Source organism: Suillus plorans (genome assembly GCF_016647745.1).
Source record: "Suillus plorans strain S12 chromosome Unknown HD556scaffold_67, whole genome shotgun sequence".
In the NCBI taxonomy this organism is placed as follows: domain Eukaryota; kingdom Fungi; phylum Basidiomycota; class Agaricomycetes; order Boletales; family Suillaceae; genus Suillus; species Suillus plorans.
The window spans coordinates 60,819-72,653 of record NW_024537451.1 but is presented as its reverse complement, the minus strand read 5'-3'; the positions used below and the strand labels follow the sequence as shown (position 1 = coordinate 72,653).

Below are 11,835 nucleotides of genomic sequence, written 5' to 3'. Positions count from 1 at the left end.
GAGATAGATGCCGTGTGTAGTTGTTGTGTCGAAGCCATATATATAAGAGGTATTTGTGCGCTATCATATCTTGCCACGATCTCTTTCTGTACCACAGTACAGCTTTCACGATAAACCAAATCACCTCTACCCCCAGGACGCACATCAAGACTTTCCAATGGCGACCATCGATGCCCAGGAGATCAGAGAAAGCATCGGGCGCTTTCGGGTTCTGATCATAGGGAGAGCAAACGCAGGAAAAACAACCATTCTTCAGAAGGTCTGCAACACCACAAACGAACCAGAAATTTACGATGCCGAAGGAAACAAGGTGCAGGTGATGATCTATGCCATGCACGAGTCTATCGTTGATCAAGTGTGAGTAGACCGATGCTGCCGTCGTGACTGCCACGATCAAGGTGCGCGCATCATCTGCCATGCGGGCATAGTACATGCGCTGACGGATGCTCAGCGTGGGAATAATGACATCACGAACGAGATGGTGTTCAAGAGTAATCCCGGTTTCCTTTTTCACGACTCATGCGGTTTCGAAGCGGGTTCCGAAGAAGAATTTGAGGACATGAAGAAATTTATCTCACAGCGTGTGCACGCGACGAAATTGGAAGAGCGGATACATGCTATCTGGTAGGTAACTCCCTTTCGACGTTCTGCGCTTGTTGATTGCCATCAGGTATTGTATTCCAATGGACGAATCCTGTCGGACATTCCAGCGGTCGGAGGAGAAATTCTTCTTTGAGTGCGACACTGGGCACGGTGAGCTTGTCACTTCGTTGTCACCTGTCGTGCTAGGACTAAATGATCGATCTTCAGTTCCCGTGATTGCGGTGTTCACCAAGTTCGAAGCTCTGCGTCCAGTGGCGTATGGAGAAATCAAGAAGGAAATACAAGGTGTATCTGGAGAAGAACGCTCAAAAAGGATCGCCCAACGTGTCGAAGAACTGTTTACTAAGACAGGCGTCTGTGATCGGTTGTGCGACCCTGAAAATCGTACACGTCCCAAGTTTCATGTGCGCTTGGAGAGTAAGTGGTTTGGATTGAGTTATCTTTTGTCAAAGTTGATATTAATGACTGTACTAGATATGAACAAGCCGAATACAAACTGTGACACTCTACTGGAACGCACGACTTTCGCACTGGACAACGACGAGTTGCGGTTGTGCTTGGTGTCGACACAACAATCAAATCTGGACCTTTGTATCAAGTGTGCCGTCGCGTGAGCCGCAAATTTTCAAGTCACATATTTGTGTTCCAACATCATCTAGAACAATCGTTGATCGCGCACATCAGCAATCCGGGCTACGTCGGGTCGATCATGAAGTCTACCAGTATTACATTGCTAAGTGGTTTCCGCATCTCAAAGTAAGACGAAGATTCATTCTGTATGACAATACCCCTGCAATGGTGCTCATAAATGGTAAACATTGAAGTGCTGAAAATGAAGACATTCTGATATATGTTTCCTTGATTGTAATTGCCCGTCGATAACAGCTGGTAAGATTGTGGGTCACGAATATCGAACAGTATGGACAACGCTAATGCCTTATGGCCGCTCGCCTGTTGAAAGTTGGTAAGTGTCTTGATTGTTTCTAGTCCTCGACCCGTGCTGATGATCCCCAACCCTCGCTGCTGCTCCCCTGTTGACAGCGTGTAAGTGCTTTGATTGTTTCTAGTCCTCGACCTGTACTCATGATCCTCATCCCTCGCTGCTGCTCGCCTGTTGACAGTATGTAAGTGCCTTGATTGTTTCTAGTCCTCGACCTGTGCTCATGATCCCCATCTCTCGCTGCTGCTCGCCTGTGGACAGGATGTCAGTGGCTTGATTTTTTTCTTGTCCTCAACCCATGCTCATGATCCCCATCTTTCGCTGCTGCTCGCCTGTTGACAGTATGTAAGTGCCTTTATTTTTTCTAGTCCTCAACCGTGCTGATGATCCCCATCCCTCGCTGCTGCTCGCCTGTTGACAGTCTGTAAGTGCTTTGATTGTTTCTAGTCCTCGACCTGGGCTTATGATCCCCATCTCTCGCTGGTGCTCATCTGTTGACAGAATGTAAGTACCTTGATTATTTTTTCTAGTCCTCGACCTGCGCTGATGATCCCCATGCCTCGCTGGTGCTCGCCTGTTGACAGTGGGTAAGTGCCTTTATTGTTTCTAGTCCTCGACCCGTGCTGATGATCTCCATCTCTTGCTGCTGCTCGCCTGTTGACAGAATGTAAGTGCCTTGATTGTTTCTAGTCCTCGATCCGTGTTGATGATTTCCATCTCTCGTTGCTGCTCGCCTGTTGACAGTCTGTAAGCGCCTTGATTGTTTCTGGTCCCCTGCATATGCTCATGATTCCCATCTCCCGTTGCTGCTCGCCTGTTGACAGCGGGTAAGTGCCTTGATTGTTTCTAGTCCTTGACCCGTGCTCACGGTTCCCATTCCTCGCTGCTGCTCGCCTGTCGACAGGCGGTAAGTGCCTTGATTATCTCTAGTTCCTATTATCCTGATGCCTTGTTGCTGCCCATCTATTGACAGAAAGTATGTACCTTTCGTTGTCTGTCATCCTTAACCCGTGCTGACAATCAACTGTTGATAGGAGGTAAGTGCCGGATGGTTTTCTCCCTGCAACCCATGTGAACAGCTCTCACATCCTTCTGTTGTTTTTTGGCAGTTGGTAGGTGTCTTGATCATATCCTGTATTCAAATGATACTGAATAATATCATTATGGTGACTCGTTTTCATAGCCTGATGTAAGCATTTTGTATTCTAGTCAGATCATCATTACTCATATAATCCATAGTTTGTTGAGCATCCCTCCTTGATAATTTATTTGCCATGTTCGCTCATCCTGCATATTTTATTGCCCTGTGCAGAACGTGAGTTACCTGACTCTCATAATGTGAACCGTGTCAATCATTTCGACTGACCGTTTCACTCTATAGGATGTGAGTGTGTTTCAATCGCTAAGGATTCTAGCCACATCATTCCTCGTGTGTATTGTGTTCGCAGAATGTGTGTTAATCATATCCTTTCTGATATGATAGTACTCTGCTGATATGCAATCTTATTTAGCTCGTACGTCCATGCATGCCAGATCTTCACCATTACATAGTGACACTCATCTGGTTTCAACTCCTGACAGTTTGTAAGTTACCTGAACGCAGCAGTCATTGTCTACAATTTGGTGGTTAATGATTCGCAACCGTCACGTCAATCAAATAGAACGTGCGTCTTTGTATATTAATTTGGCACCTCATAATTCTGTCATTCCTTTCCTGTAGAAGGCACGTACTTTGCTCTGTGGAGTTGATGCATATACCGACACTTTCAACCTGTGGCTAGGCCGAAATCAGGCTACATGATATTCTCATCGTTCTTCAGCCTTTGGTAGGTTGGTTTTCCTTTGCATTGATTCTCGGCACTTAAGAGTGTGCCACAGGTCGCGAAGGGATCGATGTTCACTTCTGGTGCGAACATAATTGTCCAGACTGGCATCGGTTAGTTTCTCACTGCATGACCATTTGTGGTCTTAATGACAACGAGTAGCTACTATTATTGTCCTCGAGTACTCCGCCTTTCTCGCGAACGACTCGGAGGACTTGGAGTTCATAGAGTCTGCTGTGGACTACTACCTGAAATCTCCGACAGCTGTCGTAGTGGAGCAAGGAGCGAAAGAGATTTCTGGTCAAGGCTACGACGGAGAGGAACTAGAGAAGAAGATTCTTGACTTCATCCTTGAAAATCGCTTGTGTACGTCCCTCACCTTGCTGTGAACCTGAAATTCGAAGCTTACTGATGACCTGCAGCAAAGGACTTGATAGCAAAGGAGTGAGTAGATGATGCCCGAGCCAGCTGGGCACTGCAGAATACATCGGGTTTCAACACCCGTTTTCCGGAACTTATCATACCGCGTTCTGTTTTGTGCTATGTAGTCGCGCCCATCAAATGATCGCTATTCATTCTTATTTTCAATCTTGAGAGCTTGAGAATTCGAGACCTGGTTCGGTATGCTCCAATGCTGAAGGGGACGGACTGTCACGGACATGATGACTGACAACATCGTCGATGCTCGTCAGGACCGCACGCAGCCCGGGGGAGTAAGTCATGAACATAAAAATCTGCGAGAGCGTGGTAGATTTAGAACTGCTAAAAATCATCCAGAAGGCAATCAAAGCATTGTATTATTGTCTCGACGATATCGGACAAAAAACCAAGATGACGGAAAATGACATGGATGTATCGAGGTATGGACAGCATCGTGAAGCGTAGGTATAAGACATGATGTGGCGCCCGAGTGAGTAGGCAATAGAGGCTAGATTTGGGCTAGATACGAGCGATTGTCAATATGAGAAATATTGTCATGACAAGGGACGCACCATCAAGTATATGTACTACGACTGCTCTGCGCGGTTCTTATCGAATCCATTCTTCCGCACGTCACACATGATGAGAGTGTATAGACGCCCTCTACCCGTGACTATAGTGGGGCCATTGTTATCAATGTGAATGGCAAAGAGATGTTTATTCCAGCTCAGTGTGTCTTTACTTGCTGGATCCCATGCTAGCCCGTCGATCTCCGACCTTCTGCATAAACACCCGTGCTACACATTCTTCCTGTGGATCAGCACTCGACTGCAAGCACTCCTGCACTCTTCGTTAACGCGCCGGGCAAACCGTCAACCATGTGCATTTCCGCGTTATGACGAAGCTACTGGACGAAGCTAATACTGGACCAAGTTAATCAGGGACTCGTCCTGACACCCGAGAGTTGGCCTTTGCACCTTGCGACTGATACAGAATACGCTCAGCAACCAAGAAGGACATCCAAATATGGAATGTACGGAAGAGGGTCATTCATTCCGAACGAATCGCAAATTACCGGGGTGCACTTGTAATTTGTAAATCCCAGTAGCTGACACTACTGATCCGATCACGGACGCGACAAGGTCGTTCATCCATAACTTGCGTCCTTATAATAGCCTCGTAAGCCAATTGCAGTCAGCATCATCCGTTATCAGCGCTTCGACCTCAGACTGGTCTCGATATTTGCGACCATGTAACTATAAAAACGGGTCAGTCTTGCTGTCTTCATCCAGCTCATTCACTAACCATGTACATCCCTCCATTCGATACCACCTCCTACTCCACCATCACCCAATCACCCAATCCATTCTGGACGTACGGCCAGAAAGTCGACGCCACCCCTGCTGGAAAAGACTGGCTTGCAGGCGAATCTGCAGGGTGGAAAGTCTATAATACAGCAGAAATGGACAAGGCGTACGTACTCCTTCACCTGTTGATTAGACGCGATCGTGACCGCAATCCACAGCAATATTAGGAAGCTCTTGAATTCAGGCATCGCACCACGCCCCATGACAATTGTATCCACGATCAGCGAGGATGGCGTAGAGAACCTGGCATCGTTCAGGTAAGACACACTTTCATGATCTATTGCGTTCTGCACGCTTACCTGGCTTGCATCCACCAGTTGGTTCAACACAGTGAGTAATACCACAAACAACGCGTCCCTCTCATGGTTCAATGACCTCTTCCCATAGGTCACAGACTATCCGCCCGTCATCTCATTCGGAATCAACCGCAACGCTGCGGGCCACCTAAAAGATACGACCAGGAACTTGAAGAATGGCCAAGGATTCGCTGTGAACATCATCAGCGAGGCGTTTATCGAAAACGCAAATGCAGCTGCCGTAGACGCTCCTCCCGAAGTCGACGAGTGGACTCTCAGCGGCCTGACAAAGGAGAAATGCGTATGTGTGCACCTTCATGATACGATATATGCGCTAACAACGACATGTTCAGGTGAAAATAAGAGCCTCGCGCGTCAAGGAAAGCGCTTTTAGCATGGAATGCGAGGTAATTCCATCTCACGCCTAGCTCGCCCGCTCGCTAACAATGTCGCCTCCCAACAGCTCTACCAATCGATAGACATCACCCACCCGGTCACAGGCGAGCACGACAGCACGCGCATCCTCGCGCACGTCAAGTACTTCCACGTGCGCAAAGACATGCTCACAGGCAGAGGTGCCGTCGACCTCACAAAGTTCAAGCCCGTCGGACGTGTGGGCGATATATCATATGCCCGGGTTGGAGATACATATAGGATCCCTATTCCACTATGGGCGCAGGAGGAGGCGAAGATCCAGGAAGCATTGAAGATTCTCGCATCAACATGAAATAGAACGGAGAGTGGCTTACCATTTCTGGGGAACATATACCATAGATCATATAGATATCAGCGTCCAGGCGGGATCGAGTCCGTCGTTATTTCTTATCCTTAAGATAGACCTTTATAATTGACTAGCAAGCCCTACTTTTTACATCATGATGATCATGACTTACTTTCAACTTTTCAAACCTGATATTCTTTTGGACTCCTTCAGAATTATCGACAATCATTGTGAAAGCGCAGGCAGCTACATTCGCGACATGCATCACTGAACCGATGAACTTATTAAAGTGTCATGGTAGACTATATATTGTTAACCATCCCAACAATCTCCGTAAATGTGGCAGTGTGTATCGCATAGACATACTAGAGCTGCCTGACGCTGATGACGACACAGAGAGCGAGGAAGGTTATTGGTCCGCGCCCGAGTCTCCATTACAGATTTCGCCTCACGAGTTTCCTGAAGCAGATGAGTCGGTCGATCCGGAACTGAGTACTGAGTACTGAGCGATCGAGCCTTGCGATTGGTTGTTCACCTTTCAGTGCATTTTTGCTTGCGGATCAGCGCGGCGGAGAATGCAAGAGGATCGCGTCAGATCATGATATTATTGCACAAGTCATAGATCTTTCTTCCATTCCGGACATGATCAAGACACTAGAGATACTGTAGCGGCATGCATTCTGGGTGCTATCATATTTATATCAATGAAAAAATTCAAGAGTGTGAATCTGACATAAGTTGATGTATCTCACCCCCGTATGCTGGGATCCGACCCAGAGTCCCTGAAGAAAGCGAATGTTCACGTGAGAGAAGTGGGATGTGTATACACGAGGGCCCTTCAATCTTCTTCAACACGACACCTATCTTCAACACTGCGATATAGTGTATGCCTTCTCCGTGATCTTCGAATGTTCAGACGGGCGTGGTGCTTGTGATAAGGAGCCCCATTTTACTAGAAGCTGATGTGGGCTTGGTAGAGGAATCTAATACTGAATTGACTTGCCTCGTGTCTATAGACGTCCAGGACATGAGGCTGTTATCATAAGCGCCTTCTTGAAGATGACAGTGCAAGCGCCTGGACATATGTGTCCAACTCACGTCGCCACAGCTTTCCACATGTATTCAAAGAGTTCTTCCAACCTCTATAGCGAGGAATTTCATGCTTTAGGTGTTCATGTGGAGGAAGACGAAGATGGAAATGAATGCCAACTTACGTTAATTTCCACCTTATTGTCTCAAGCACCCTTCTGCAAACCGGCCATTCGCGAGATAAGATGACGAGGAGGTCGGAAGTCAGCGGCAAAGTACATACAGAAAAGGACCTTTGATAGCGGCACTTGTGAAGTACCCTCCAGCAGGGTGCCCTTTGGTAGAGGCCACTCGCTAAGACCATCTCATCAAAGCTCAAAAGCTCAGCTGAAGATATTACTTTCGTGGAGAATATTACACAAGTCGTCAAAATAGAGTGCGGGAAGATGGCGACGGTTCGCCGACCTGACAGCTGCTTCGTGAGACGTTGTGAGATGCAGAAGCGATCAGATGCCAGCAGCATAAACATATGGTGGCATGGATGACATCACCGACCTGCTGCCAAGTCAATGACTTCCACCGTGGTTCCTGTATGGTGGGATCATATTCACCTGGGGAGATGAATGGGATCCACGTATTACTGGGTGTCTAAGGAAACACCAGGCAAGTCAATGGGGTGAAGCAATATAGAAACGCATGATATACGCACCTCTGCAGCCTAAAGAAAGACACCCACAATCCCTCCAAAGTCTACCTTGACCGTGCTCCACATCGTCAGCATCCAGCAAGATGTCGAAGCTCGTTTCAAGCACCGCACCCTGTTGAGTTGTTAAAGATCATGAGAGCGGCGCAACCGCAGTCGCAGGTTTTCCCGATAGACAACGTACGATGACAAGACGCTTCGGATGTGTAACTTGAAGACAGTTGTTGTGTTGAAAAATATGAAGGGGCATCGCAGTGAGATGCGGCCATTAGCAGTGTGGCGATGGTGAGTGGATTCCGAGGCTGTACCACGAAATTTGGTTGCATCTTGTGCACACAAGGATCTTGGGAGTCTGTTGGATGGAGAAGTGATATTGCAGTAAGCTATATACATACGTTCGAAGGAGTAACGTGGTGACAAGCTGGAGTAGCTGCTAGATACGAAAAACAACGGTATTCATGCAAGATAGACAGTCAGATTCGAGCGCTGGAAAGCACGGACTGGTCGATTTGATGTAATGGGATACATTTTGGAAGCTGCGAAGACAAGAGTCGCACGCATGTATGCACTGCAGATGTGCATACTGTTGAGGACAGCGGGTATGACAATAGGGTGAGTGCATTACAGTGATGGAGGCGTGGGCACGAACAGCCTTAGATATCCTGGGCGTCTATTGAATGAGGCAAGCAGTGAGGCACCATGAAACGCACCATAATACACCCTCTGCAGCTTAGAGAATGACATAATCCCTCCAAAGTTTAGCGTCGTCCGTATTCCATACCATCAACATCCAGTAAAATGTGGAAGCTCATGAGGATCACCACTCCCCTACGATGGTTCAAAGGCTATAAAAATGACATAACTGCAGTCCATCACCAAAATTCCCCAAATCGGATCTGGGCTGCTAAGGGCTGGCCAGGATGCGGAAGGTCAGAAAAGGTGGACCAGGTGCATCAGCGTACGGAAGGCGGGTAAAGAAACATATAAGGTCTGGTTGATAAAAGCTTTTTCAGGCCAGATGACGGAAGTTGAGTAGGTAACTCGCACCTTAGCATAGTTTGTGACCTTAGAAGCATTGATATGTTGAAAGTTCTGATAAGTTCTGATCACTCGAGAAAATCTGATAAGACCATTTCATTGCAGTAATGTATTACAAGGACAGAGCAGGTTCTAAAAGTACATCTAAGTGCGCCCATGCGCCAAAGCGTCCCATGACAGAAGGACTCTAGAGGTAGGATGACATGCGAAAAGAGCAAAACATGCAACGACGAACAGCGACGTGGAGTGAGGCAGATGCGGTAGTATGAGACACACACTAGGTGAGAAAATCAGTGTCAATGACGAGACAATGGAAAATCATTACAGGTCATTTTCTTCCCTTCTTTTTCTTTGGTGCGCTAGCGGATGCGGCAGTCTTGCGGCCGGCCTTTGGTCGAGCTTGCCGAGGCAATCTTCGAACTGGAGTCTCAACCTCCTCATCCGACGGTTCGGATTCTGTAAGTGGGCTTTCTGGTGGGGCCACCTTTCCCTTTTTGCGGGGAAGTGGTGTGGATTCCTCGGATGGGGCTTTACGAACAGGACGTGCCTTGGGAACAGGACATGCCTTGGGAGTGGGTGGACTTGGAGCAGGTGAAGGTGAGCTCGGAGCTTGTGCCTCCACAGCAGGACGTTCCTTGGGGGTGGGTGGACTTGGTGCAGGTGACTTTGGAGCTTCCAGTCGCGCCTTCGCAATGGGACGTGGCTTAGGAATGGGACGTGGCTTGGGAGTGGGTGGAGCAGGTGAGGGTGGCTCTGGAGAAGGCGAAACAGGCGGGCTTGTGACCTTGGTCGAGCGCAGCCGTGGGGGAAGCATCTCAGAACTTGCTGGAACAGGAGGAGTTGAGACAGGTTTCGCTACACTCGAGGGATTCGCAGATCGAAGGGCAAACTGTTTGCGCATCAGCGCAATGTCGTCCTCGTCCTCGTCCGGCTCTCCGACATCAGAGGTTGCAGAGGTCGAGAGGGCAGCAGCACGTCCAGCCTTGTCTTTGAATAGTTTCCTTAAAAAGTAAAACAATCAGTGCATGTACTACTATAAAATTTTGACATACAGGTTATAATGTTGCAGAGTCGCCATAGCCCATGCTTTGTCCGGTGGATTGCGAATGACGTCGATAATTCTGTAATAGAATTTTCGATATGAGAAATTTCCATCGTCCGTGGACCACTTGTCACGAGAGGTAATTGCAGAGCGTGCCTATAGAAAATGAATGAATCAGTATATCGCCTTCAAGGGAATAACTCACCTGGACAGCTGAATAAGCGACGTTTTCAGCTTCCACAGCCATCATTCTGTGAAGTACCGCATTGCAAGAGTTTGAGACATGAAAGTCGTCTCCAGCGAGTGCAGATGAGGGGCCGGTGAGTATATGTTTCATTACCTTGAATAATGTGCCAGTGAGTTCCTGTCATGAATACCAGTATACGGAAACTCACACGTTCAATGAGGAATCCTTCGAAAAGGCCGTCCTGTACGTTTGTTATGTCGAAGTCCTCCCCAGCGACTCCAGTGGCTCCAGCCCTATACATCAGGGCAGGCCAAGCTCGTGCATCCATCTTGATAGTGCCAGCCTCAAGCTTGGCTTTTGTGCTGGTTAGGCGATGTTAGTTCATAGAAATACAGAAAAAAGTATAATGTAGTACGTACGCTGATGGGTCCGTTTGATACTCTGAAAGAAACTTTATGGGGCATAGCATGCGAGCGAGTTGAGGGTGGTTGAGACCCATCTGTGCACGCGATTCTTTGGTATCAGGGAAGACGGGCGGCACCAGACCTTTTCCATTAAACACTGCATAACGTGCAATGCTCCTTTTCAGATGAGCCGCATCTTCGGATCGCACCTGTCCAATCAAATATTGCATCTGTTTGATCATTAGTCAACTGAAAGGTGCATATATGCGCACATACCTCGTCAAGGATCTCCTGCAGTTCATCCGATTTTTTGCGACCACCTCTTATGAGTTCTTGAAGGTAAGGGGCACCTGTAATGATCTTCTTGAACGTCCGGAGCATCTGGTCCTGCGTATCTTTGGATCTAGTCACTGTTAGCAGTAATAAAGTCACGAAACGCAAAAAATATCACTTACATGTTAGCTAAGAGAGTATCGTGCATGTCATCTGCGTCGGAGTCATCATCCAAGTGAGCACGTGCATCCTCGATGATGGGTGCAATGCGAAAGATGTCCTTGAGGATGCAAAACATGTCGATCCCTCGAGGGATCCACCGAGCAAAGTGAAGACATTGGTCCCGTGGAGTTAAAGCACCCCTTCAGATGTTCGAGTCTTATCAGAATCAATGTCTCAAGTATTAAAGAAACTTACTTTTCCTTGCGATTATCCTTTCTATGGCTAATATGCGATATCAGTCAATATATGCGTGCATATAAGTGAAAAAAACTTGCAATCGTGGACGTTTAGATGCCTTAGCCTTGACATCGTGTATTTCGAGCTCTTCTCCACTATTTTCTGGAGCCTTGCGTTTCCGTTTGCTGGATTTCGATGGCTCTGATGTTGACTTGCGCTTCCCAATTTTGACAGGTTGGGGAGAAGAATCGAATGATGTTACTGAAGAACCACGCGCATAGATTGAATCTGAGTCAGGGGGGTCAGAGGAGCTCGACGCCACGCCAGGACGACGATGTGAAGACATGATGGTTAAGGGTTACAACGTTAAATGTTAACATTAAGCAATGAACGATCATTTAATCATTATTTGTACATGTTAACGTGAATCTGCCATTGTCAACAGTGATTATATGCGCAACAAGAAGTACAAAATTAATACTACAGTTACAACTCGAGTGATTTACGTTACTATTAGTCCATGAAAGTAAACACGACAGCGATGAAACACGATAACCTGCAATATTGTGCTGCGAAAGAGTGATACAGTG

General features: G+C 47.4%; 3 protein-coding genes across 3 annotated transcripts; 2 read left to right on the top strand and 1 right to left on the bottom strand.

Moving 5' to 3' along the window:
• On the top strand, window positions 1–1,467 carry HD556DRAFT_852960 (uncharacterized protein). The gene is made up of 8 exons (XM_041311837.1): window positions 1–316; window positions 366–398; window positions 452–624; window positions 671–753; window positions 811–1,020; window positions 1,078–1,213; window positions 1,263–1,359; window positions 1,428–1,467. Exons 1-8 carry the CDS (start codon window positions 158–160, stop codon window positions 1,431–1,433), a joined length of 897 nt encoding a protein of 298 aa, XP_041155740.1. The 5' UTR covers window positions 1–157; the 3' UTR covers window positions 1,434–1,467.
• Window positions 1,468–5,161: 3,694 nt separating this feature from the next.
• Window positions 5,162–6,415, top strand: HD556DRAFT_1402793 (uncharacterized protein). Its single transcript, XM_041303865.1, is given in 7 exon segments — window positions 5,162–5,259; window positions 5,312–5,410; window positions 5,471–5,483; window positions 5,541–5,756; window positions 5,803–5,862; window positions 5,916–6,363; window positions 6,376–6,415. The coding sequence occupies 6 exon segments, from the start codon at window positions 5,249–5,251 to the stop codon at window positions 6,174–6,176; spliced, it is 660 nt and encodes a 219-aa protein (XP_041155739.1). The 5' UTR covers window positions 5,162–5,248; the 3' UTR covers window positions 6,177–6,363; window positions 6,376–6,415.
• Window positions 6,416–9,268: 2,853 nt separating this feature from the next.
• On the bottom strand, window positions 9,269–11,591 carry HD556DRAFT_1447747 (uncharacterized protein; the record flags this gene model as incomplete). The annotated part of the gene is made up of 9 exons (XM_041307326.1): window positions 9,269–9,941; window positions 9,993–10,138; window positions 10,188–10,322; window positions 10,378–10,531; window positions 10,589–10,803; window positions 10,850–10,976; window positions 11,029–11,208; window positions 11,264–11,280; window positions 11,340–11,591. 9 exons carry the CDS (start codon window positions 11,589–11,591, stop codon window positions 9,269–9,271), a joined length of 1,899 nt encoding a protein of 632 aa, XP_041155738.1.
• Between the last annotated feature and the right edge of the window lie 244 nt (window positions 11,592–11,835).

Excerpts from the sequence above, each read along its gene's own strand:
- HD556DRAFT_852960 (XM_041311837.1), top strand. The coding sequence starts at position 158 with ATGGCGACCATCGATGCCCAGGAGATCAGAGAAAGCATCGGGCGCTTT. Across the intron at positions 317-365 it reads CCGAAGGAAACAAGGTGCAG|ACCGATGCTGCCGTCGTGAC; the intron begins GTGATGATCTAT and ends AAGTGTGAGTAG. Across the intron at positions 1,214-1,262 it reads TGTATCAAGTGTGCCGTCGC|AACAATCGTTGATCGCGCAC; the intron begins GTGAGCCGCAAA and ends AACATCATCTAG.
- HD556DRAFT_1402793 (XM_041303865.1), top strand. Across the intron at positions 5,757-5,802 it reads CAAAGGAGAAATGCGTATGT|GTGAAAATAAGAGCCTCGCG; the intron begins GTGCACCTTCAT and ends CGACATGTTCAG. Across the intron at positions 5,863-5,915 it reads GCATGGAATGCGAGGTAATT|TACCAATCGATAGACATCAC; the intron begins CCATCTCACGCC and ends TCCCAACAGCTC.